Source organism: Camelina sativa, chromosome 12, assembly GCF_030686135.1.
Source record: "Camelina sativa cultivar CO46 ecotype springtype chromosome 12, ASM3068613v1".
NCBI classification, from domain to species: domain Eukaryota; kingdom Viridiplantae; phylum Streptophyta; class Magnoliopsida; order Brassicales; family Brassicaceae; genus Camelina; species Camelina sativa.
The window spans coordinates 2725534-2750667 of NC_141891.1; the positions used below are offsets into that span (position 1 = coordinate 2725534).

The 25134-nt window shown below is 37.0% G+C and overlaps 6 protein-coding genes, 1 long non-coding RNA gene and 2 pseudogenes across 7 annotated transcripts; 2 read left to right on the forward strand and 7 right to left on the reverse strand.

Moving 5' to 3' along the window:
• Position 1: 1 nt before the first annotated feature.
• Positions 2-2571, reverse strand: LOC104733143 (uncharacterized). The gene is made up of 5 exons (XM_087477986.1): positions 2138-2571; positions 1635-1870; positions 1269-1527; positions 380-715; positions 2-295 (listed from the first exon to the last, which is right to left on the reverse strand). The coding sequence occupies exons 1-5, from the start codon at positions 2165-2167 to the stop codon at positions 122-124; spliced, it is 1035 nt and encodes a 344-aa protein (XP_087334112.1). The 5' UTR covers positions 2168-2571; the 3' UTR covers positions 2-121.
• A 202-nt stretch (positions 2572-2773) lies between these two features.
• LOC104729778 (uncharacterized) lies at positions 2774-3509 on the reverse strand. Its single transcript, XM_010448780.3, has one exon. It carries the CDS (start codon positions 3425-3427, stop codon positions 3041-3043), a length of 387 nt encoding a protein of 128 aa, XP_010447082.2. The 5' UTR covers positions 3428-3509; the 3' UTR covers positions 2774-3040.
• Positions 3510-6141: 2632 nt separating this feature from the next.
• LOC104729780 (uncharacterized) lies at positions 6142-7235 on the reverse strand (annotated as a pseudogene).
• Positions 7236-8236: 1001 nt separating this feature from the next.
• On the reverse strand, positions 8237-12531 carry LOC104729781 (uncharacterized; annotated as a pseudogene).
• Positions 12532-12932: 401 nt separating this feature from the next.
• LOC104729782 (uncharacterized) lies at positions 12933-14690 on the forward strand. Its single transcript, XM_010448783.2, has 6 exons — positions 12933-13250; positions 13569-13635; positions 13730-13852; positions 14112-14195; positions 14293-14379; positions 14464-14690. The coding sequence occupies exons 1-6, from the start codon at positions 13180-13182 to the stop codon at positions 14548-14550; spliced, it is 519 nt and encodes a 172-aa protein (XP_010447085.1). The 5' UTR covers positions 12933-13179; the 3' UTR covers positions 14551-14690.
• On the reverse strand, positions 14624-15821 carry LOC104729783 (ethylene-responsive transcription factor ERF109). Its single transcript, XM_010448784.3, has one exon. The coding sequence runs from the start codon at positions 15673-15675 to the stop codon at positions 14848-14850; it is 828 nt and encodes a 275-aa protein (XP_010447086.1). The 5' UTR covers positions 15676-15821; the 3' UTR covers positions 14624-14847.
• A 3660-nt stretch (positions 15822-19481) lies between these two features.
• On the reverse strand, positions 19482-21367 carry LOC104729784 (small ribosomal subunit protein eS12y). The gene is made up of 6 exons (XM_010448786.3): positions 21039-21367; positions 20837-20892; positions 20256-20553; positions 20101-20166; positions 19908-19978; positions 19482-19781 (listed from the first exon to the last, which is right to left on the reverse strand). Exons 2-5 carry the CDS (start codon positions 20842-20844, stop codon positions 19919-19921), a joined length of 432 nt encoding a protein of 143 aa, XP_010447088.1. The 5' UTR covers positions 20845-20892; positions 21039-21367; the 3' UTR covers positions 19482-19781; positions 19908-19918.
• A 377-nt stretch (positions 21368-21744) lies between these two features.
• Positions 21745-22318, forward strand: LOC104729786 (uncharacterized). Its single transcript, XR_758340.3, has 2 exons — positions 21745-21973; positions 22066-22318. It is a non-coding gene; the product is annotated as an uncharacterized LOC104729786 (long non-coding RNA).
• An 8-nt stretch (positions 22319-22326) lies between these two features.
• Positions 22327-24995, reverse strand: LOC104729785 (B3 domain-containing protein At4g34400-like). Its single transcript, XM_087479158.1, has 7 exons — positions 24800-24995; positions 23681-24050; positions 23449-23592; positions 23109-23342; positions 22991-23014; positions 22799-22890; positions 22327-22696 (listed from the first exon to the last, which is right to left on the reverse strand). Exons 1-7 carry the CDS (start codon positions 24875-24877, stop codon positions 22445-22447), a joined length of 1194 nt encoding a protein of 397 aa, XP_087335284.1. The 5' UTR covers positions 24878-24995; the 3' UTR covers positions 22327-22444.
• Positions 24996-25134: the final 139 nt, after the last annotated feature.

The window sequence follows — 25134 nt, forward strand, 5'->3', positions numbered from 1 at the left end:
ATTTCTTAAATCAATGCCTATTCATATAGCAAGAACAAGAAGATTGGTAAAAAAAGAGAAAGAGAAACAACAAAATTTTCCTACAAGGTTTTGTTTTGATAATATATACAAAACTTAAAAATCATTTGCGGTGTTCTTGGAGTAAGAAATTTTCGAAACTGGTTCCTTTTAGTGTAGTCTGAATCTCTTCCCAATTCTGTACATGTTGTGACAATGTACCTCCATGAATCTTCACTTGCCGACTCTTTAACTTACGTTTTGGGACCTTTAGAAACTCCTGTACATCGTCTAGTCTCTGCATCATTCTCAACACATGTAAGATAGTTGTACAAACCAATGACTGTAACTAAGTTCTATAAGAAAAGATGTAATATATCACCGTGAGGTTCTTGACGACATCTTCGTAGTAGACGAGGATGTGTCGAGTGGTGTTAAAGTAAGTCAATGCTTTTGAAGTCATTTCTTGAATCTGCTTCAGCTCGGTTATTAAAAGTGTTGTGTTGATCATTGGCTTGTAACCCGCCAATATCTCAGCTTCTTTGGCCGAATGGGTGTGAGACTTGTGAGTCCCGTTTAACAGTTTAGCATCTCTATCGTAAGAGTTTGCGAGTACTGATATCATTCGGCGCAGTAGGTTTTTCCTGAATAGGAAAATCGCAGACACGCCTCGGGTTTTGAAGTATTCTACTATCTCTTCATGATGTTTCATTAGACCCTGCAATGTTTACAATGCAAAATCCATCATAAGATATATAGTGATTTGGAAATTTACTGGTTCATTTACTGCTAGATGGATCCTTCAGTTCCATCCTTTACGCAGAGACTCATTCAACCTAGACTTTTACTCAGTCCCAACTTTTAACATCAACAGAGCCACAAAAAAGCTTCATAGAACAAAACATGTCTCTTTCACAAATGACATATCCTCATAGTCTCCCTAATAGGTGAAGAGCACTGAGAGAAGGAAAGAGGTCATTCAAAACTACAACCTTATCTTTTTCGTTAAGACCAGTCCCTGCAACATGTTTCTCAACTTTACAACTATATTGCAAAAGCAAACATATATCTTCTTTAAGTTTAAACATTGTAGCTCTTATCTAAACCAGATTCTATCACTTTAAAACTCACAAAGTTATAAGCAACAGTGACCAATAGACAAGGATGGAATCTAGCAATCTCTTTGTGAAAGCACTCAAGCAGAGTCGAAAACATACGAGTAAGAAAGAGTAAACATGTGTCACAATGTCCGTGAATATCAGAAACTTTACCTGATTAAGCATCCATTTGAAGCCAACAGCGGAAGTGCACTCATTCTTAGAGGCACTACTCAACCAGTCAAGATTATAGACTTTGTCAAGGGTCTCAAAAATGGTGGAAACATTAGCCCTCCTATCTTTCACCGAAAAGATCTCTCCATTTGAGCTTATATTAGTATGATTGTTAAGTAAAGTCTCAAACCAGCCACTACCAGATCTCTGCATCGAGAGAATCGCAAAATACCTAACCGGGTGGCAAGAACATTCATCCCTAAAACATTCAAACCCCCCCCCCCCCCCCCCCCCACAAAGCACTAATCAATGTAAGCGTAGACCCGAAAATCATAAAGACTCAAACTTTTTGATCAATCATGTTACCTGTTATATGTCTTTGGTTTAGGATAATGCACAAAAGGAATGTCCCACGGTTCAATGTTAGGCTCAGGACAAGGCCTCTCAAACACTTCAACGTTCAAGAAACCATAGTTTGGGCTGACTCCTATTTGTTTAAGACAAATGGAGCAAATGTACACAGCACAGACCATTACAAAGAGGAGAACGACCATTCTCAAAACAAGTGAGGACTTTTTAGGAAGCTTCAAGACAAAACTATCCTGCAAAAGACAATACATTTATATACGCCCTCGTGTTAATAAGCTTGTTTGTTTGTTTAAGTCAAATGGGTACCCAAAGATTTGTCTCTATAAATTACAAAATCAAGAAAACCCTCAGAATCTTTTATATTACAATGCCGGAAAGAATCAGCTAAAGAACAACAACAAGGAGCTAAAACTACAGAACAAATCAGCTAAAGATAACTCATAATCAGATCAGACCACTCACGAGCAGATATAAAACAGGACAAGCGTTAAATAAGGTACCTTGGGGAGGAAAGAAGGGTCCTCGGCCATGGCTGCCTCGATTGAGAAAGAGATATAGATTAGAGAGAGAGATGAAAAGATCAGAAGAAAGACATTGAATTTGTTTCAGACACTCTGATAGAAAGAAAAAAGAAACAATTTTTTTAATGCCCAAAAAAAGGAACAAACTTTTTGATAAGAGAAAGCTCCAAAGACCGTTAGCTTTTGATTTGAGTAGCTCTTTTAGAATTTACGGATCTCGGATTTATTATTATTATTAAACATTTAAAATGCGCCATTGGAATTTAAATGTTGATGATGATGATGAATGATGATACCAGAAACAGAATTTGCAGAAAAAGCGTAAACACCGAGACGAACAGGTCGAGGTCTAGGAAACGACGTCGTTTCCTGACATGCACCCGTGTTTCACCACTATGGGACTCTTTTCAAATTTGTATGATTTTAAAATCCTCTAATCAAAATTATTTGTTTTTTCTTAATACGAGTTTAATTCGTGTCACACATGCCCTTTTTCAACTAAAATTGCCATAAACAGAAAGAAAATAAATTTAAGTGTTGAGAATACTCTGACTCTGAGTTGTTGTAGAAAAGGTTGCTTTTGTTAATTCTCATTAAGTATGGGGCGATGAGAAGTTGGAAAATAAACTCGATATTTATGTCGTCATTAATTTCCACTTAAAGAAAAGCACCAAAACACACAAATAGAAGAAACTCTTCAACCGCAAACAATTTTTACATCGGCGAGGAACAGTGAAGAAGTGAAAAAAAAAAACAGAGAAAACACATTAAAGAGTAAAAATTAGCCCTACGAAGAGAAGAAGCTAAAAAAAAAACATTAACACAACGATTGAAAAAGAAAAAAAGAAAAAAGAACAGTTGGTTGAAGAATGGCTTCTAAAATTAATGGTGATAAAAGGAAGTTTTCTTGTGATCTTTCTTGGATCTCACGAATCCTAATCCTAATCTTTCTCTCCACCAACCACTCGACCCTTTTGATTTGCTTCTCGGCGAATCATCATCCTCTTCACTCAGTTCTTCCCTCAGAGTTGACATTCTCTTCGTCGTGTTTACTTCTTCTTTTAGAGGCAAGATCATGCCATCGAAGAAGATTTCATCTGCTGTCGTCATGGAGAAGTTCTCGACTCCGAACTCAAAATCATCTGACGACGCTGGTGCCTCCTTGTACTTTATCATATCGTGCTTAGTCGCTGCGAAACCGCTAGAAAATGAGATCCTCGGCTCTGCGTATGAACCGTACTGATGTTGCTTCATGTTCGAACACTCCATCTCTATCTCAATATCTCTCTCTTCTGTATTCTACTGTATGTATTTGTTGTAGTCTCTATAGGGAAAATGTTTCTATTTATATGATACATTTTAGGAGTCACAACTTCTTATTTTATACCAATATGAATAGATATATAAATTTATTTATTGTGTTTGATAGTCTCACACACACACAAAGAGACATAAGTGTTGTCCCTTTGAGTTAAGAGATCTAAGGTTAGATTATTAATTTATTTAAGTCTTCAATATAACTTATAAACTCATTTTAGGGATCAACAGCGGGAAAAAGTTAAAAAAAAGTTTGGTCTCTTGATACACAAGAAGAGCCAATTATATTAAGATCACAAAAACAATACTACATTACTACTTCTTTTTAATTGTTAGCTAGATAAGATAAAACCCTAAATTAACGCAAAGGGATGTTTTAAGCACATGAACGTTTTAAGTTTTATGCACATGCACTTCCAAAATAGTCTCATGCAATTTCTGAGAAATTTCCCTAACATAGTTGTTTTATGCTTTTAATAGAAATGGGGATAAAAATAGTAATAACTGTTGGCTTTCCAAAGTCTCCAAAGGTTTTACAAGATTTGTTTAGTTCATAACTAAAACTAAAGAACAAATATAACATAAAACTGGAGGCTGAGTGATTAATAAATAGTTAATTCTCATAGTTATACTTATACACATCTTAAAAGACCCATGCATGTGACAATGATAGCTGTAATTGCACAACGTAATTACTAATCTGAGTTCCCACGCAACTAGGTTTCCGACAAGCCGTAACCAGTAATTATACACACACGTTGCTCTTCTTCTTACTCCACAGTCCACACCAACCAAGAAACCTCATTTTTACAGACAAAACGGATTTAATTAATTTAACTCTATACTATTTCTGAATGCATCTAGTATCTGATCTCTAGTACTATATATTGTTATTCTCGAACCTTCCCGATTTTTTGATAAATTTGTTAGCATAATATATACCTAAGTGTATATATATCTCATTTATCTCTTACATGGATAATGGGAGAAAACAAAAGAATATATTAATATGTGCGTGACGTAGTCTGCTTATGTATGTACAGTATATATTATATATGAAATTAGGGTGTCTCTCCTATAAATGGTCTCCCATATAGTGAACAAGCGTTGTCTCTTGCAGTTTACAAAATATGAGAAAGTTTTGTCTTCTTGTGAATGATTAATGCATCAACAGCATTATTAAAACGTAACAAAAACAAAGGCTCGACGTACAAGGTTAGATCTTGGATTCACTTGTTATTGTGTGACATACTACTATTTAAAAAAATAAACAAAAATAAAGAACAAAAGGTTCGGTGAACTTCGTGCTGCTTTCCACTTCCACTCCATTTCGTACACTCAAACCAACTTCGGTACTCGTTAGTCAATGTCGGTGTTGTCTTCTAACGAAGCAATCGTGAGGATTCCAGTTTTAGGTTAGGATATGGCTGGATGGGCAAAAACTATTCAGAAATATCCAGCTCGATGATTTGTAGTTTTCTATAGAGGACGTTACATCCATCCTTTTTACAGAGTACTTGAAATCTAAGTGTCCTCGGACCTCTAGCTATCACAAGATATTTGGCAAACATTAATAACTAAAATGAGAAACTCAAAGTTGGCGTGTACGTGCTGGATGTTCGTTTCGATGAGATGTTATAAAGGTTCGAATAATATGTTGCTCTGGTATTTGACAAGTGACAACAGTCAATAAACTGGACAGTAAGAAAACTATAGGAAATGTATATCAGAATTAATAAAAAAAGAAATATGTGAATATTACCGAATATATTTGCTATATTAGCATATTAGTATTACATATGTACTATGTAACACTCTCATTTGCAACGAGGCACTTTTACGAAGCTAATGAAAACATTGTATCTTATATCTTTCTACTGATATCCAACGTCGTAATTTACTAGCATGAAAAGTTGAATTCTATATCTATTAAAGTCGGATCTTGTTTGGTATACGTTGTTTATCCCCTGTTTGAAGACAGAATTCGTAACGTGCTGTTCAGGTTAATGTTGTCAGCAGAGGAGAGCAACAATATGTAATACTTTGTTTTTTTTTAATTCAGATGATTGATTCCTTTTACGTTTGGAGTTTGTATCTACTCCTTCTGACTTTGTATATTCTACTGGTTCTTTTGGCAAATGTAAACATCAGTTGGCTGCGCAAGGTTGGCTTCTTCTTTGGGTACATACAGCGAAATCGAGGTCTTAGATGGCCATCTTGCCTTGATGCTCTCTAAGATCTGAAGCCTTCCATACAAATATTCATAAGCTACAAGTTATGTCTTTGGCTTATGCCTCGTGCCAGTAAGCTGGGATCTTTGTCTTTTGAGAATTATGCGGATCATGTTTTGATGAACAATGTTGCTTCCTCTGTTCTGTTTCACTTGTAGTATGTAATCAATCCATCAACAATGGAGTTATATGTTTTCTGGTTTGGTCTACATGAGGCGATAGTTTAATTACACATTGGTAAGTACTAATAGAGGTATTGTAGGTTATTTTCTTTTATCTCTAAAGCTTGAGCATGCTTCCTAATGAAGCGAGCCTTGTTTGCAACAACTTGTTAGCGTGTTTTAGGTGATTGTAACATAAGTACGCAATTGCAATGTATTGAACTTCTTATTTCAGTGGAAGAAAACTATATAGCTTTGGAAAAGCTTTGTAAAAGTAGCAATCATTCCATAAAACTTTAAATGACTCATATAAACTAACGTAAAGTTTAAACTTTATAGAAAAGGAAAGATCACAAGTGGATTTATAGTTAGTGAGAAGAAGGGTGTGGAATCGGGTGGACAGAGAACTTCATGTTGTTGTTGCAGCCGTTGTGGTCTCCACTGACGAAGTAGTAAGTCTGAACCCTATGGAGAAGCAACTTGAAGCCCCATGATGAACCTCCTCGTGCGGCCAACTTCTTGCCTCTGGCCACATCACATCTCTTGAAGCTCTTCATGTCTGGGAGCAAGTAGACGTCGTTCTTCTTGTTGTTGTTGTGGTGCTTCCTCTTGGCTTGGGTTTGATCACTGTTGTTGTTGTTGTACGTGAAAACAAGAACATCGTTGACGTAGAATGGGGCATGCTTTGTAGCCCATTCAGTGTAACCGTATCCGTTTTTCCACACAGTAACCTCAATCTTTCTCCCCCTCCTTATTGGAACCGTGTGGTTGTGTGTAGAACCGGTGATGCTTGAGTGGTTTGAGCCCGAGCTATGATTGTTGTGTGTAGAACCAACGATGCTTGAGTGGTTTGACCCGGAGCTGTGACCGTTGTGGGTAGAACCGACAATGCTCGAGTGGTTTGATGAGCCGGAGCTGTGGTTGTTGTGTGTAGAACCAACGTTCTTGAGTGGTTTGATCCCGAACTATGGTTGTTGTGCGTAGGGCTAGTGCCGCTTGAGTGATTTTGGCCAGGGCTGTGACTTTTGCGTGTAGAGCCAGTACCGCTAGAATGGTTTGAGCCAGAGCTGCTTCCCCAACCCCAGTCAATATCTGTTCCGTCTGAGCTCCATCCGTAACCCCAGCTTGAACCACCCGAGTTAGAGTCTTCTGAACCACCAGAAGCCGAGCCAGAAGAACCGCCAGAGTTGTCGGAGCTCCATCCCCAACCCCCGTTGGAACCAGAACCCCAACTCCAGCTCCAGGCGTCAGCACTCCCGGAGAAGACGAACACAGTAACCAGGAGAACAACGAGTAGCTTGCGTGCAGTAGATAGACCCATCGCTTCTTCTTCTTCTTTGATCAAATATATTGATTGCTTTCTCTTCTTCTTTTTTGGTTTGTTTTGCTTTTGTGAGATCTTTAGAGTTTAGAGGTTCTGTATTTATAGAGACTAGGATGTGTTTAGAGAGTCGGTTCCCAAATTACATAGGAAATACAATTTTCCGTATCCATATTTATAAACAAGTGGATCAGATAAAATCTATCTAGCCCTTTGTCTTTATCATCATAATATCATATACGATATTAAAGATTCCAATTCCGAATTGACTTTAGTTTTATTTCAACAAAAATAAGAGTGGAAAGCAAGGAAAGAAGTGTGGTCCTTGTTGATATCAGTTTCGTATAAACATGCAAGAAGTGAGTGACATTTAACATGTAGAAACGTTCTAACCTAAAGATATTTCAAAAGTACTTGTTCATATTAGTAGTCACAGAACAAGGCAAAATCATTTCATAGTTTCACTTTTATTATATATGTTATTTGTAATTTATTTTATTAAAATGTGATTAGATATATAGACAAAACGAAAAACTCATTATAACAAAAACGAATTATGAATGAATATAATTTGGTAGTTGCTTCCTCTTGTCTGTTTCACTTGTAGTATGTAATCAATCCATCAACAATCAAGTTATATGTTTTCTGGTTTGGTCTACATGAGGCCATAGTTTACTCAAACACTGGTAAAGTACTATTAGAGGTATATTGTAGGTTATTTTCTTAATTAATCTCTAAAGCTTGACTGCTTGAGCATGCTTCCTAATGAAGCGAGCCTTGTTTGCAACAACTTGTTAGCGTGTTTTAGGTAATTGAAACATAAGTATGCAATTTCAATGTATTGAAATTCTTCCTTCAGTGGAAGAAAACTATAACTCTGTAAAAGTAATAAACATTCCATAAGACTGTAAACGACTTATATAACAAAGGTTAACTAATTGACAAAAACACCCGCAGAATATAAACTAACCCAAAGTTACATGGAATTGGATCTTAACTAGGAAGTAATTGATGTTTCAACAAGATGGTGTAGGCAGGCAGGACCTCACTAGATGGCTTTTTCCTTGTCAAAAGCACCGAGAAGCTGATATATGGTTGTAACGGCAAGCAAGATTCCGGTCCCTGAGCCAATGGCTCCGGTGAGGTCAGCGAGAACAGTGAGCGCACCAATGCACATTCCTCCAAAGGCGGCTGCTGTTGGGATATAACGGTTGATATCCTTTTGCAGATTGGAGTCTCTGTGTCTAGGGATCACCATGTGCTGCTCCTTGAGCTGTTTAGCCACATCTCTAGCAGAGGATCCCGAGACTTGAGTCCACGTCACTGAGAGAGAGCATGAAGACTATGTAGAAGAGTGCGTGGAACGGATGAGCTGCCATATCCATCAAGCTTATCGGAGCTGTGATCAAATAAGCCAGACCACCGGCTGGTACGGAGTCTCTCCACTGCCCCAGTAAGTTCACCAAGAAGTTGCCACTGAAGTTACGGTGAAGAAGCAGAGAGATGAAGTAGATATTTGAGACGAGCGCAGATTGGAGTATGATAGGCATGTTGGAGGTGTAGAATAGCTTGATCGGGTAGTTAGCTTGACCACCACGGCGATCCTTTGACCTAACTGGCAAGAGAACGCGGAAACCTTGGATGTAGACGACGATGAGGAAGACCAAAACCGTTGCGAGCAAGTTTGTAACGTTTGGAAGGCTTTGCCTGAAGAAAGCTTGTCGGACGCTGCTGGACTTGGTTATCAGGTTATGGAAGAGCGAGACCACAGCGCCTTCGAACTCGGGTCTAGAGGAGCGTGTGATGATGACGGGGCTACACGCTTTCCAGATAACGCTTTCGCAGAGGTTGGTCGTTATGAAAAGGGAGGTCGCTGAGCCAAGACCGTATCCCTTTTGGAGAAGCTCGTCGAGGCAGATAACGATGATTACGGCGAAGACAAGCTGGAGGACGATGAGTAATGCGTTTCCTACACCGAGCTGCGCAACAGGACCTAAATTCCAGAAAGAACATATGCCATGGCTTGACCAAGGGCGATTAGAATGCCAAGAAGCTTCTGCGCCAGAGCGCGATCCTCATCGAGGATCTGAATGATCTTTGAGCCTGTCAGTAGCTGCATGACGAGCCCTGATGTGAGGATGGGACCGATACCTAGCTCCATGACGGTGCCACGGCTGGATGCGAGAATGGCACGCGTCCAGTAGAAGGGATCCGCACCGGTGGTGGAGTGGATGCCGTAGAGAGGAAGCTGACTACTGTAAAAACGAAGATGCAGCCAATATAGAAAAGAACTTCTTTTCTTATTAAGAATCACTTAAACAATCTTACAAGATATGTTTAATCAGATTTACACACAGTCAACACGACTTGCCACTGACCAATTCTTAATCTAACCAAAATCCCTAAGAACCCTAAAAGCTTTCTCGCTTAGTTCTCTAAAATTCTTCTTGAACGGCCAAACAACATGTTTGTCCAATAATACAATATATAGAAACCCTCCTATGACCTACTTTCCTAAACAAGGATAAGTCCAAATCTATTAGTCAATATGATAATATCTTGTCCTCTAATTAACAGGCCTTCAAAAGTATTGCCACGTCATCCAATATCCGTGACTCCTTCAAGACGCGTAAACATCTTCCAGAGTCCTACAACACAGCCTTGTAGCACCAGAACGTCTTCATGCTTTCATTCTCCCCCTTTTTATCTGAATGTGACAACTCAAGCTCCAGATGTGAATAATACTAGAATCTTTCAAAACCATAAGCCTCAGCTACATTCAGCTATGACATCACCATCATCACCAATATCACCATCTCATCATACTCCCCCAGCGTGAGTGCACATTCATATAAAAACAAGGATGAAGACATATATGCAGGGGGACACAATAAGCTTCCTATCATGCCTTGTACCAAAAATAATCTTCAAGAGCTTTTATAATGTTCTTAGGTTCAACCTGTGAAACAAAACAATGTTGCAGCACTCCTTGAGAATTCAGCTGAACATGACGAACGGTTTTCTCAACAAATGCAACTGCAGCAGACTGATTCTTATGACCTTGCAACTGTTTAGATGTAACTAAGACTCCTGATGATTCATCATTCCAATCATTACTATTTGATCTAGTTGATTCAGTTGTGACTTTTTCTTGTACAGGTGGTTTTGCAACATGCTTCTGTAGAACCTGAGATTCAACCCCAACATCATCTTCAGTGACTATCTTCGAGAGATTGCAACATAGGTTGATTTCCTCAGTTTCTCTGCAACCTTGATCATACTTTTTCTCATTATGTTCAGAAACCTTACTGTAAAGATCCTTTTTAGCAACCCAAACTCTAGAAAAATGAAAGGGATCAATAAAACACTTTCTTGCCATCCAAAGCTCCTTGATCTTGTTCTTAAACTTGTAACAGAAAGATCTCACATGACCATTTTTACCACAATGAAAGCATTCATAACCCCTTCGTCCTCGCTTGGATTTAGTCCAACCTTTTCGCTCACACGAAGATATATGTTGATGTCGTGTGTTCCTGGTTGGTGCTACAGGGGCTTCCTGTTGAACCACTTTTCCCAGAATACTTGTCTCAGCTTCATGATTTACATTGCTCTTAACGAAGCTTACTGATTCATCACGAGACAACAGCTCAACAGTCTCCTTTTTGTGATAACCCAGACCTTGATGCTGAGATCCTACAATTCCCATAGATAGTATCTCATCAAGCTTCTTGCCACCATTATTCAACATCCTAATCTTCTTGTGATTCTCATTCAGCTCTCTTTCTAGGCTTGTTGCTTTTTCTTTTTCTAAACCATACATCTCCTGTAAGTTCTTCAATTTCCTCTCAAACAGCTCCTTTTCATTAAGAGGAAGTTCATCACCGATTAAAAATTCAGGCTTCCTATCTTCCAGCATGTTAACTTGGGCTTCTAGTTTCAGCTTTTCCTTGATAAGTAACAACTTTTCATTACACAGCTGAACCCAATTGTCATACAAAACACAGTAGCTTTCTTTTGTAATTGATTCTTCCTCATCATCATCGGAACTTTCATCAGCTATACCATCACTTTTAGCACTGTATGCAAAAAGATTCAACATTCCTCCTTCTTCTTCTTCCTCATCACTAAAGCTAACATATGCTTTATTATTTCCTTTCACCATGTTTGGACATTCAAATTTTAAATGTCCAATCCCTTTACATTCAAAGCACTTCATCTCCTTGCGCTTAACCATTGGACACGCAAGTTTGTAATGACCAAAACCACCACATTCAAGACATTGAATCTCTTTTCTCCGATCAGATTTTTCTTTCTCAGATATATTTTGCCTAGAACAAGACCTCTCTGTAGCACTTTCATTCCAGTGAGCTAACCCTCGTCCATGTCCTTTTTCAACACGTTTGAGGGCTTTTCCAAAGTTTCTTGCCATCAAGGACATGTTATCTTTTATCTCTTGCAACTGATCACTCCTGTCATCTGCCTTGAATGCAATTCCTTTATCATGAATTCTCAGTTCTTCAGCAACTTCCATCTCCTCTGATTTTAACATACCAATGAGATCCTCAAACTTCAAGGTGTCTGTGTTGCCAGATACCCTCATAACTGCTTTATGAGCTGCATACTTAGATGGTAGACATCTAATTAATTTCTTAACCAGCTTGGTATTCTTATAAATCTTACCAAGATTCTTTGCTTCATTAGCAATAGCACTCAATTTTCCACTAAATTGTGAAATTGACTCTTCTGGATCCATCCTTAAGACTTCAAATTGAGATGCAAGTTGGTCTAATCTTGTTCTTTTGACACTTGAGTTTCCTTCATGAGTCTTCTGCAGAATGTCCCAAGCTTCTTTAGCTGATTCACAACCTTGAACAAGCTTAAACTCATCATCATCAATAGCTCCAAAGATAGCATTAAGAGCCCTAGCATTGTATTTAGACAAGTTCTTTTCTTCTACCGTCCATCGTGCCTTAGGTTTAGTGATCTTGTCACCAGCTTCGGTTTTCTCATAGGGAGGTTCCCATCCTTCTTCCACAGCTGTCCAAGCATCCTCACCTAGATTTCGGATCAGCTGAACCATGCGCACTTTCCATCGACCATAGCCTTGTTCATCCAAGATCACACCCCTTTGAAGCATCATCAACTCATTACCCGACTACATCATTATCCCAAGATCTCAACCTGTAGCAAGATCTCAACAGATCACTAAACGAGAAAGAAGAAGAGAGCGGTCAGAGTGTAGATGACCCTCTTCCTCAACGGAACTTTCTTCTCCAAGTTACCACCCTGTACCTCTGGCACAAACCCCAAGAATGGTTTCACTACACGAAATATACTTCCCATGCTTCCTCTCGATCGGTGTATCTATCTTTCTTCTGTCTAGATTTAGATTGCTTTGGTATGTAAAAAATATGTAAACTTGTGTTCATGGAGCGGCCTTTATATAGGGAGGGGTTTCGCTATCTCTAATCCAACTAGGATTAGAAGAACTCTTCCTCAATCCTCACCACTTTTGTTTGTTATTGTTTCCTTCTTCTACTTTGTTTCGTGTTTACGTTTAGCCGCTTATCGGACAACTTGGGCACGAAATCAAAGGAGTAGGCCCTTTAAGATCGACCCCGGCCCAATATTTGAGTTCTTTTTAAAAATCAAATTTAAGGTTTTAGGTTCAGATAACCAATGGCTCTAGTTCTGTGAGTATATTTTATAATATATTGATTATCTGAGAATCGAGAACGTAAAGAGCGCCTGTAGCTCAGTGGATAGAGCGTCTGTTTCCTAAGCAGAAAGTCGAAGGTTCGACCCTTCCTGGCGCGTATGCTTTTTTTCTTGATTTGGTTTTTTCTTAAATCTTATGAAGATCTTCTAGAAGGAGGAGGTTCTAATAGTCGTCTTTCTTCTGACTTCGCCGAATGAAATCATCTCTGTGTCTATCTCCGGCGAAGTAAAAACCCTAAATCTTCCTTCTTAATTTCGCCGCCGATTTAAACTATGAAGGTTTTCCATCTTGACCGTGGAAACACTCTCTCTGTCTCCCTCTTCTCCGATGTCACCAACTCCAAGTACTCTCTCTCTCTCTCTCTCTCTCTCTCTCTCTCTCTCTCTCTCTCTCTCTCTCTCTCTCTCTCTCTCTCTATCTCTCTCCATTTTTTTTCTTCCAATTCTATCCTTTTTTATTTTCCATAACTCAGCAATTCTTGATTTAGTTATGAGAATTTGCGTTACTAGATTGTGTTTGATTACTGGACTGAAACTTAATCGGAGAGTTGTAATTTTTTTGGGGAAACTCTGTTTAGTTTAAAGCCTCTTCCTTTATCGTTCCCCAAGTTTTGATTTTTGTGTGGGTGAAATCTGAGAATTAAACATTTGGGTGTTTTCAGGGAGCTCTTGACTTCGATACTAGATGGAAGTTTGAAGCTTGAAGTCTCATTTCTCAATGCATTACTTGTAAGTTTTTATTGTTGTTGTTGTATCTTCCGTTTTCACATTCTAAACGACTTAGATTTTTTCAGCTTACCGAATTGTGTATAATCATCATCAGATTCCAGACGTTTTTCCTCTATTGGCTGCTGCTCAGAAAGCACTTGTCTCCAATTCACGCGGTTCCTTATCAACTCGAACTCTTCATTCTGAGCTCGTTTACAATTACTCTGGATCTAAGCATGTAAGAACAATCTTTTCTTGTGCTTCATTTTTGTCTACTTTCTGATCAGCAATGGCTCTAGTTCTGTTGGTTCAAGCTTTAGCCTAGGACTTATAATGCAGCAGGTTCTAGGTGTTGTGAGTTGGTTAGAGAACAGTTAGTTGAGTATTTAGACTTGAGAGTCCTCTCATGAATCAAGTTTCTCTGGTTTGGTTGAATTGTCATTAGAATAGTAGTTTAGAAGTTCTCTAACGTTGTTGCTCGTTTCTTCTTCAACTAGATCACAGAATCATTGAAACGATGTGGGATTTCTGAAACTTCTACTTACATTCTAGCTGCCCGGTTCAATGCTTCTCCTGTCGAGGTCATAATCTCCTCAACCATCTAAGAACTGACTTTCCATATCGTTGTTTTTTTAGTTATGTTTATCGACCATGACATGTTTTTGAGATCAAAACCAGATGGAAGAGGTAGCGAAATTGATCAACGGGAAGGAAATCGATTTAGAGGAATTGAAGACACAAGCAAATCAAGCCAATATACTAAAGGTAATGTTTTTTGGTAACAATTAAAAGCCCTTGTAGTTAGCATCCTGTATAATAAGAATGGTCTCTCACATCAAATTCTTTCAGCATTACAAGATAACTAGCCAAGAACTCGGAGTTTCCTCTCTCGGAGATGCGATTGTTTGTCGGATCGCTGCACGCGACGCATTGTAAAAGAAGAGATGTCTCTTTCTTTCTTTCTTTTGTCCCCAATTATAGTTTTCTCCTTTACATACAAATTTGACTCTTTGTTTGTAATTTCACTCCTTTATTTACTCTCCTCAGATAAATTTAGCTCAGTTCTTTTTTTGTTATGAGATAAACATAGAATTGACTACAACACACAAAAATTGAGGCTACTAATTACATGTCCTTTTCCCAAATATAAGTCCAAAGAATCTACAAGGCATATAACAACAAACCAATGATTTTGTTTGGTTCACTTTGAACAAAGCTAGTGAGGCACTCTTATCACTGGAACATATCAGCAATAGTGTTTCCTGAATCCGAAGAATCTCCATTCCCAAAATCCATCATCATCATCATATTCATCCATTCCTCCATATTACAATCCCCTCCTCCTTCTCCTCTACGCCATTGCTCTGCTTCTACAGAATCCGTGACACTCACGCTCGCACTCGCACTTACACTCGCGTTTGCTCCTATATCATCAACAGCAACTGGAGATGAAACAGAAGAAGTGTAGTCCACAAAGGGGAAGTTGAGTTTAGCTCTTGGCCCACGGAATCCAATGGCGGCTTTGTCATAAGCTCGAGCTGCATCCTCGGCAGTTTCGAAAGTGCCAAGCCAAACACGTGTGGCTCTCTTAGGATCCCTGATCTCAGCTGCAAATTTCCCCCAAGGTCTCTGCCTAACTCCTCTGAAACCATTCTTCTTGTTCTTCCTCTTTCTGATTTTCCCACCGCCTTCCACTTTCTTCGCTGCCGTCGCCACCGCCGCGGAGCTCTCTCTTCTACTACCGCTAGTAATCTCTTCCTCTTGTTGATTCTTTTCAATACTCTGTTTGGGCGTGAAGAAGTAGTCGCAGCCGAGACATCCTTCGATCCTACACACTTGACAAGTGTCGGAAACAGAACGAGGCATTCCCGCGCTTATCACTGTGCTGTCCCCGGAGAAACCCTGAAACGGCGTCGTATCGTTTTCCCCTGACATAACGTGCTGCAAAGCAGAGACTATAACTGAAAGCTCTTGCTCCGGTGACAACTGCTCCTTTTGGTAATGGATCCGGTTTGAGGCTGGAGCTCCGACGAATTCGGTTCTGTTGTTAAGATAATTCATACCCAAACTCTCGATTTCGATTTTGATTTTTTCGAATCCTTTTTGGATTCTGGTGTGACTCTTGTGAGTGTTTTCTGAAGCACCTGGAGATAGATGAATAGGTTTTGAGTTTGGTGTGAGTTTGGGAGACTGAAAGTGGAAAGAAGCTCTCTATTTATACGATGGCTCCGTGTTTTTTCAAAATATCTACGTGGCTTGTCTAACTGGCACACTCTTCAGACACGGGGTCGTTTTTTATTATCTGGTCCTTTTTTGGAAACACGTGCTTTATTTTCCTCGAATATTTTTTGATGTCGACAACGACATCTTTTGTTTTGTTTTTTTTGTTCTGTGTTTAGATGATAATGACATTTCTTTAAACATAATAGTTCAGTATTAATCATTTCATCATACATGACGCTTTTTCAAGAACTGCTTTTTTTTTTTTTTGGTGTTTGGTAGTAGTGTTTATTTAATTAAAAAGATTGCGCTTATCAATTGTTCCTTTTTAACACAGTTTACAATCAAAAATTTAAACATGTTTTTATGGGTTTATAAAGCATCTAGGTACGTACGTGATTGATTGGCTTAGAATAAGTCACGTGCCTTTATTTTATCTTATGATTTCACATGTTATTAACTTATTATTTGAGCAATGATGGCCTTCACAGTCATGAATAGAGATCAAATTTGTCTTTCTACTTGATGACTAGATCCATCGTTTCGAAACTCAAAAGTATATATCTTTTACCTTTTTTATACTCAATCAGAAAATCAATTTTGAGAGTTATGCCAATAGACATGTGTAACATTACAATAACATTTTGATTCGAACAAACTATGGTTTAATATTTTGTCCTGTGATTAAATTGCAAACTGGTCACAGTGGTCAGAAACTTTCACAAATTAAGGATTATAATTAGATGATCAAAAAATGATAATTTCACAAAAATGATGATCACTCGTCATACTCGTACTCTTCAAATCATGTTGCTTCGATTATAAATTATGCAAACGTTCAAAAAATTGTTGTTAATTAACAACCCAAAACTGATTAAAACACTATTCAGTAATGAGTATTGTATAAAGGATTATGGTCACTACTAGTCAAACTATACATGTGATTTTTTCAACAGTCTTTTTGACACTTAGAATAGGAAAAATCATAAAGCAAAATAAATATGTTAATCTGTATAATTAATTATCAAAAAAAAAGAAGAAAAACATTAGTAATTAATTTTTAATATACACATGAAATCCAATATTTAAAAGAGAGAATCAATGAGAAATTCACCTAATACGAGACAAAATGAATTTTCTTGGGATATTAATTATTGATTTATATAATTTGGAAAAAGTCAAAAAAAAGATAGGAGAGAAATGGAGTGAAGGAGAAACTGAGGTATAACTTAAGTGAAGGTTAGATAAATGAAAAAGAGGGTTTGACCGTTTCTAATATGATCTCACTGATCAGTTTCTCAGATATTTCAATGATCTAGAAGAAGTTGAAGTTGAAGGTCAGATCATGGATATGCTTAGCTGGCTTCTGAATTCACTTAAAAATGTGTTATATGCTTAGCTGGCTTCTGAATTCACTTAAGATTGTGTTGACACTTCTCCACGCTGACCCACCACGTCTTTGATTTGAAGACTCTCTTCACGTGCCATACATAAGTCCTTGACTTTGTCCGTATCCGAATTACAAAACAGGACAGAGATATCTGACTCTACTTTGATGGTAGCATAATGACAAAGACTAATATATCCACTACGGCACTACCTTTTTTTTTTTTTGGAATCTTTATTTATAAATTCATATGTTTCTTGAAGAAACAAATTTAGATATCTCTAAAATCTTCTTTTTAAAATCTATGGAAAATATATAGTGATTAACAAAAAAAAATTGTAGGGTACTTGCCTCAAAGCTTTTAATACCTTCGTGTCTTTTACTAAAGATAGTATTTCTATTCTAGAAAATATGGGATTTTTTTAATAAAAACAAATTTAAAGTCTCAAGTTTTACTTTGCGTATTAATTTAAACAAACTGAACTACAATTTTTTTTTTACTAATAAGTAGTGATAAATATTTTTGGAAATTAAACAAAATATATTATATGATTCCGGAAAGTTAAAGGGATCATAATTGTCTTCTGTTTAGCTTCGTGGCTGAGGCATACAGTACTAATATGTAAAACGTTGACAAAAGTCAACAAATTATATACAAGTTTCAAAAACAAAGAGTCAACAAATTATTATTTATTCTAAACAGAAAAGGTCAGCAAGTTATCCTTTTTTTAAAAAAAATATGTGCTTAAAAAATATGTGTTCTATGTTATTTTACAAAGCACAAACTTTGACTTAAAATTACAATGTTTTACAGTTAATGAAATAAATCTGAATAAAGCAATGTATTTATTATATGTGTCAATGTATATATGTATGTGTGTAAGGGCGGCAGGCTACGATTGAAGTTTAAAAAAAAAAAATGGAACAAAGAAGTTAAAAAAGCTCACCATAGGCGGCAGAGAGAGAGAGAGAGAGGCACAAGCACGTTGAGCACGTGCTGTAATGATAAGAACACGTTTTTAGTGCTGAACAAAAAAAAACGTTTTTATTCGCAATCTCGCCCGCGTCATAACTTTTTCACTTTATCTTTTCTGTTTTCCATTAACCAGTCGGATACTTTGTATTAGTACTAATCACTGATTTTTTTAATTAATAACGATCAATCAACAACTCTTTATGCTTATTTTTTAGTGGTTCTATTTCATTGTTTATGAACTAGAGTATAATTCTTCAACTCTATACTTTGCTAATTAAAAAATATCTCAATAACTAAAACCGTCCAACGTTCACATTAGGTGTTGTTGCAACAATACGACAATTGTCGTGTCGATCGACTAAATTTTATTATTATAGCTGGGTGGATAATTATCTGAAAATGTTATCGTCAATTTTCATAGGGATTATTAGTAAAGCGTCTAATGTATCAATCTTTTCTTTTCTTTTTTTCTTTTGGGGTAACAATGTTAAGTAATGTACGTATCAATTTTACGATAGATTCAATCTAAAATTTGACGATTGTGTTTAAGATCGACTGTGCTTAATTAGTATTATCATAACTGTAAAGGTAAAAAACGAATAAATTCTTCTTATATATGCTATACTTTATACAATCTATAAAAAGAAAACAAGTATATCCCAAAATACACATGCTCTCTTAATATATTCTCTTATTATAGATACGAACTCTTTTATGATAGAAAGAAAAATTTGCCCCAAAAAAAAAAAAAATGATAGAAAGAAAAAATATTTGGCACAACAACTAGCTTAATTATTAGAGCATACATACTGGTTTAAATTATCTTCATTTAATTAGCTTTGCTAAAGTCGTCCAATGTTTCAACTACTTATTGGTTTTAAACTAGCTAAGAGCCCTAAAATGTTTCAACTCTTAAATAAGCTTTTCAACACACAAACACACACTCACAAAAACTTAAATCAGCAAATGAGTTATTCAGACTTCAGAGTGGTTAAATCCAAATTCAGGGCGGTAGTTTGGATTTGAAAGCGTTGGTGGCTTTCATTAAATTGTCCTCATGTATATAGCATTATTCCATCAATACAAACACACACACACACATATACGCACTAATTAAATAAAATTTGCCATATAAATATAAGAAAAAGTACATAAAAGCATGCTCTATGAAGATGAGGGCATCCTTAATGGGAGAACTTTTTTTGTGTTCTTAGATTAAATATATAGTGAAAATAATCTAAGATCAGTTGTTAAGATCATATGTAAAAAAAATGGAGGAACTAATTTTGGTGTTCTTAGAATAAAGATATAATATTCATAAACATTTTACAAATTATAAAAACTTTTAAAATAACATTTAAATTGCAAACTTATAAACTTGTACTATAATTCAAAATACAATACCAAATTTTTATGAAACAAAAAAAATTGTAAATAAAATGTTAAAAAAAAAAAAACATACAACTCTTGTTGTTGAGCCTTGAGGAGGAGCAGTTGAATTCATATTCGTGTTTGTTTGTACTGCTTACTGAGATATCGGTCTCGGTTGAGGCATATTGCAGCGCGGGAAATGCGAAGGAGGACCTGAAGGAATTGGAGCTTCCGCTGAGTATTAAATATCAAAAACAGAGAACACAAGAGGAAAAAGAAGAGAGTGGCCACAAGTAAAAAATGCGCTCCTTTTGGGGAAAAAGCATCTAAATACTTGACCTTTGCTTGATTTAGTTAGATTCAATATGCTTCTTGACGATGTTTAGGGCAGTTGTCTCCTCACCGTAATCCTGTAACAGCCAATACAAAACCGCACATATAAATCAACAGTACACAAGCTAAAGACATTATATGTATTTCGAAATTCCAATGATTCATAGATTAGTAGAGAATGTGAAAAAGACTCAGTTACCTTGATTACAAGACATGAGCATCCAACAACCTTCCTAGCATTTCCCTCTGAATCAATCTTGCAAAGCTGTAACCACATTTTCAAGATTTAAGAGTAGGAACGAGAGGAACCAAAACATTCTTTAAGAGAGAGCTTTTTAACAAAAGACAACTTACACCAGCCCATTCACCGAGGGTTTTGGCACTTGGAACTGTAAGCAAGTTGATGCTGTGGTCAGCACAAAGAGCTTTAACAAGCTTGACATAATCGGGCTGGTTGCAGTCCTCAGCCAACACACAGAGCTGAGCAACACGCTTCTCAATAAGCTTAGCACTTTCATGGAGACCACGAACAGCACCACCATAAGCACGAGATTTCCTGATTGTCAACTGCAATGCAGTCATCAAATCCATGTCCTCTGGGATCGCAGCTGCCTCAGCAACCGGAGGAACAACTGGAGCAACAGCTTCATCTCTGTGAAATGATCATACTTTATCAATTATTCGAATTTAACATTAATAACTGTGAAGCAATAATACTAATCAATCTACATTTTTATGTAAACCAATGCCCAACAAGAAAGTTTAAAAATTTGAGTCACATAGCACAAGTCCAAATCAAAGCATATCATCTACATCTAATCTACCTAAAACTAAAACCTTTACACTCTAATCTATCAACTCTATTGATCACTGGTTCAGTAGATTAATAGAATGTAGTGATAAACTAATAAAGCTGCATAACAAGAGAAGCTTACCCTGACATATTGACTCTTTGAATTGGCTTTAAGAACAAAGAGAAGCAAATCAAGATCTGCCAAGAAAATTAAGCAAATCAGTCTCAATAAGCACATAAATCAGAACAAGGATTGTAACAAATAAAGTTGGACAATCACGTACAAAACAACACAGATCAATTCAATGGAGAAACAGAGCAAAAGAGTACATACAGAAACTAACCTTAGAAAGAGAGGCTGCAACGAAGAGTTATAGACGAAGCCAAAATTGAGTAGCGAGTTATATATATTAGGGTTTTACAAACCCTGCTGAAATGGCAGATTTGTCGAATTCGGATCCGGGAGATTGAACCGTAGATCTCGAATCGTGATTTCAGCTGGAGAGGTTGTTGGAGAGAAAGAGGAAATGAAAACTGAAAAGTTTTCTTTATTTCCAAAAAATCTCAACCAATGAGGTACTGCCACGTTCAATTAGAACTAGCTTTAAATCAGTTCTAATTGAATTGCCACGTTCAATTAGAACTAGCTTTAAATCAGTTCTAATTGAAGAACAAAAAAAATGTTCTTAGACCACTGTTCAGTTTATTTATGATTTAATTTGGCTAAGAACACACAATAGTTCTCCCATTAAGGATGGCCTGATACTGACAACTGACAATTTTGGAACGATGCATACATGTTTATCTTTAGTTGAAAATAGTGAAGTACTATGAACTACTGTATTGAATTAAAGAGGTTTTCAAGAAACGTCAAGAAAGGACCCACAAAGCTGCAAGTATAAAAGGAAAAAGATAAGACTTTATATGGCCAAAACTTCTCAAAACTATTTAAGATAAAAACAGTTAACGTCGACATTGTAATACTACTTGAAGATAATATAAATTATGATCCAAATCTGAGTATAAATTAAAGCCAAAGTAATCAACTTTAGGTTCGTTTAGTAATATTTATTTACTAAGATAGCGGAAGTTACTATTTTCGGACTCGAAACAGAGTAGCTGGCTCTGTTTTATCTCAAATTAAGTCACAAAAGCTTTGAAGATTATTTCTAATAATCCTCTCTCACTCATTTCTTCTCACTTCTGGTGAAGCAAATTTCCAACCAATAAAATCAACAAAGGAGAGATCTCACGAGGATGATGAAGAAGGAACATGAAGGTACATAGTTTTATTTAGTTTCTCTCAAACAAGTCATATATAGACTATAGTGAATGATTCCTCTGTTTCTTTATCTTTATTCTTTGTGACAGAGGATTCTTTGGAAACCATCACTATCCGACCTATATATATCCATGGATGATCTCATCTTTGCTTCTTACTCCATCTAAAACACTCAAAAGACTATTAGTAATATCTATTGTTTAAGACTTAAACTGATTTCAGTTCCTGCAATTATGTTGTTTTCGCTTCTTCTATCTATTTCTCATGTAATTTCTATCAGTTATAGCGGGTTTATTGTTCTGAAAACATAACTATTAATGTAAACCGAATCGATACAACATAGCTAAACATATCTCAAAGATTAGATCTTGTCATTATAAAATAAGATTCATACTAGAACAAGAGAAACAGTTCATTAGACAATAATGAAACTCATAAGTTTTTAGTTGACCATACTAATGGCGGCGTTTACAGATTTTTTCCGCGAACGATATGGAGCTTGATCGCGTAAACGAAAGAACCCCTACGCAAGAGCTCACACAAAACGCGGTCCTCTTTTTTCAATCCGTGCCTCTTGCATATGCGCATCCACCTTTTGATACACACACGTTGATCCTTCCATTTTGCTGTTTTCGCTCTAAGTTTCCCGAATCTGTCAATGTAGTCAACATAGTCTCCAAACCTCAAGCAATAGTCTTTCACCAATTGTGCATGAACCAACTGTTTTTTAAAGGCACACAAATCAAACAAATACGTTAGTTAGCTAGGTTAAAATTACTAGTATCTTATTAGGACCAGTTATATATAATTTGCAGTTCTTACCAGCTCGTATAACCTATTCTTCACGTTCGTCTCAAAGTGTATGTTCTTTGGATCATCAAGATATCTCTCAGGGTTTTTGATCTTGGGCTCTACTGTAAAATTCTCAAGAGACAAAAGCATTTCTATATGAGCATCGATCCCATAAATTAATCACCTTATAAAGTAATGGAACTAAGAAAATATTTTGTTTACCTTTCTTCCTCTTCTTTGCCGCCTCTGGTTCCACATAATAAGAGACAAAACAATGTTGCATTAGTATAAGTAGCCATCTCATAGACAATCTAACTGATGAAAGTTAAATGTATTTTACCTTTCCTCTTCAGATTTGGCACCTTTGCTTTGACGCAAGTGGTGCTGGCGGCTGTGTCTTCTTCCTCTGGAGCATAAGAACCGTCGTCACTGTTGGATTTGTCTTCAACATCTAATTGACCAAACGCTTCAACATAATCACTGTCACTGTCACTGTCACCGTCACTGTCACCGTCACCGTCTTCCTCAGAAGACTCCTCCTCCACAGGCACAGCTTCCTGATCTTTCTTCTTTCCTGGAAACATCACAGCAAACGAAACAGACTTATCTACAGAAAGCCAATAACATAAAACAACTCAAGTGATAAAAGAGCTAACAATGGGTGATGGTTAAAACCTAACCTTTGTTCTTGCGTTTGGGGGTTGTCTTGCCTATCTTGAACTCAGAGCCACTGTCAGATTCTGTTTCAGTATCTTCGCTGCTTTCAGAATAAACACTATCCTCTTCTTCATCAGAATCCTCCACAACATCCACTTTTGACTTTCCTGAAAAAAGATCTCAAAGAGTCGTCAAAACAGAAGATTCACATGAAACAATCTAAGTGATGAAGGAAAGCTAACAATGTGTTCAAACCTTTGTCTCTGCCTTCCGGGATTGGATTCTCCATCTCAGGTTCAGAACGAGTGTCTGTGTCGTCACTGCTTAGAGAACAAACACTGTCTCCTTCGTCCTCACTCACTTCAAAGACTTCGCTAGTCTCTTTACATCCATCGCTACGGAAGATACTGACCTCGAATATGTGGTTACCATTATACACGAAGGTCAAAAAGTCTCCGTCGTTAAGAGTGTTATCCTCGACGAATTTGGGCCATCCTTGCACAAAATGCACTTCATCTCCCCTTATCTTGGTCGCTACGTTCCAAGAGCGTCCACCAGGTCCTTGGAGTATCACCTTTTTGGGCAGAAGACGTGGAAGCTGATCGTAGTAGGGGATTGGGATCACCTGCTCAATGCAAAAAGCCAACACTCAAGAGATACTCATAGAAAGAGAGACTTTAAAGGTCAGAGAATGTCATCCAAATTCAAAGTCAGGTTGAAACTTCTGACCGCAGCAGAGGGTTATGCACACACACAAACAAGATTTGATTTCAATCAAAAGCGTAGGGACAGTTAAAACTTAAAAAGAGTCAACTTTCAAGATACAGACAAAATCAAAGCATACAGTCTCAAGAAGTCAATCAAAACCCTATAAGAAGCTTCTCAGTATAAAAAATTGCAACTTTCAGCATCCAGAGAGAAATTAATATAAGCAGACAAGCTTCTGAAAGCAGAACACATGTATATAATCTATTCATCAGCAAGAAAAACAGAATCTGAGCAAAGCTACCTCTACTTTGATAGAACCCAGTCACAATATTCAAACATTTCTAGATTTAAGTCTATAAAATAGGCTGATTCGTACAGAAAAGTTATAATCTTTACTCATTAGTGAGAAAACAGAGGAAACCAAAGGGGTAAGAAGAAACAGAGCAAAACCCTAGAAACGGCAGAGCTACATATATACTAACAGGAGCCTAAATGCAGATAAACCCACAGAAAACAAAACTTAAAATACAGTGTTGTTTCATCACACCACCAAGGGGCAAGGGCACCATCAGACATAGTTGTAAGAAACCAACAAGAGTAAGAATCGTTTGCTCATGTATAAAAGAAACCTGAAAAAAAAAAAAAAAACAAGAGAGAATATCTTACCATGGAATCTGAGCTGAAATGGGAGACGAAAGCTTTGAAGAACCGTGGGGGAAACTGGAACTCAGTAGCGGTAGCCATTGAAGAGGAGGAGATGTTGGATCTGTGCTTCAAAAGAGAGAGAAAAACTAAAAACAGAGAGAGAGAGAAAGAGAGAGACAGTGAAGACTAGTAAATAGAAAAAGTAAGATAAAATTGTAAGAGAGAGTACTACGTTGAACGTTGAAGATGAGTCAAATCAACGTTTAAGTTTTTTGCAGAGAAAGAAGGTACAATGCTCAGTCCCTCGTAGTCTGCGTGACACTTTCAAAATATTTTCTTTTCCTCTTTTAAACGAT

Bases quoted from the DNA above. Each gene is read 5' to 3' on its own strand.
- LOC104733143 (XM_087477986.1), bottom strand. From the start codon at position 2,167: ATGGCCGAGGACCCTTCTTTCCTCCCCAAG. The intron at 1,871-2,137 runs GTACCTTATTTA...TGTCTTTTGCAG, and splicing joins ACCCTTCTTTCCTCCCCAAG to GATAGTTTTGTCTTGAAGCT. The intron at 1,528-1,634 runs GTAACATGATTG...TGAATGTTTTAG, and splicing joins AAACCAAAGACATATAACAG to GGATGAATGTTCTTGCCACC.
- LOC104729778 (XM_010448780.3), bottom strand. From the start codon at position 3,427: ATGGAGTGTTCGAACATGAAGCAACATCAGTACGGTTCATACGCAGAG.
- LOC104729782 (XM_010448783.2), top strand. From the start codon at position 13,180: ATGAAGGTTTTCCATCTTGACCGTGGAAACACTCTCTCTGTCTCCCTC. The intron at 13,251-13,568 runs GTACTCTCTCTC...GGGTGTTTTCAG, and splicing joins TCCGATGTCACCAACTCCAA to GGAGCTCTTGACTTCGATAC. The intron at 14,380-14,463 runs GTAATGTTTTTT...AAATTCTTTCAG, and splicing joins ATCAAGCCAATATACTAAAG to CATTACAAGATAACTAGCCA.
- LOC104729783 (XM_010448784.3), bottom strand. From the start codon at position 15,675: ATGAATTATCTTAACAACAGAACCGAATTCGTCGGAGCTCCAGCCTCA.
- LOC104729784 (XM_010448786.3), bottom strand. The intron at 20,167-20,255 runs GTAAGTTGTCTT...ATGTGGTTACAG, and splicing joins CCCTCGGTGAATGGGCTGGT to CTTTGCAAGATTGATTCAGA. The intron at 19,979-20,100 runs GTAACTGAGTCT...TGGCTGTTACAG, and splicing joins GCTCATGTCTTGTAATCAAG to GATTACGGTGAGGAGACAAC.
- LOC104729785 (XM_087479158.1), bottom strand. From the start codon at position 24,877: ATGGCTACCGCTACTGAGTTCCAGTTTCCCCCACGGTTCTTCAAAGCT. The intron at 23,593-23,680 runs GTTTGAACACAT...ATCTTTTTTCAG, and splicing joins CCCGGAAGGCAGAGACAAAG to GAAAGTCAAAAGTGGATGTT. The intron at 23,343-23,448 runs GTTAGGTTTTAA...TGATGTTTCCAG, and splicing joins CCCCAAACGCAAGAACAAAG to GAAAGAAGAAAGATCAGGAA.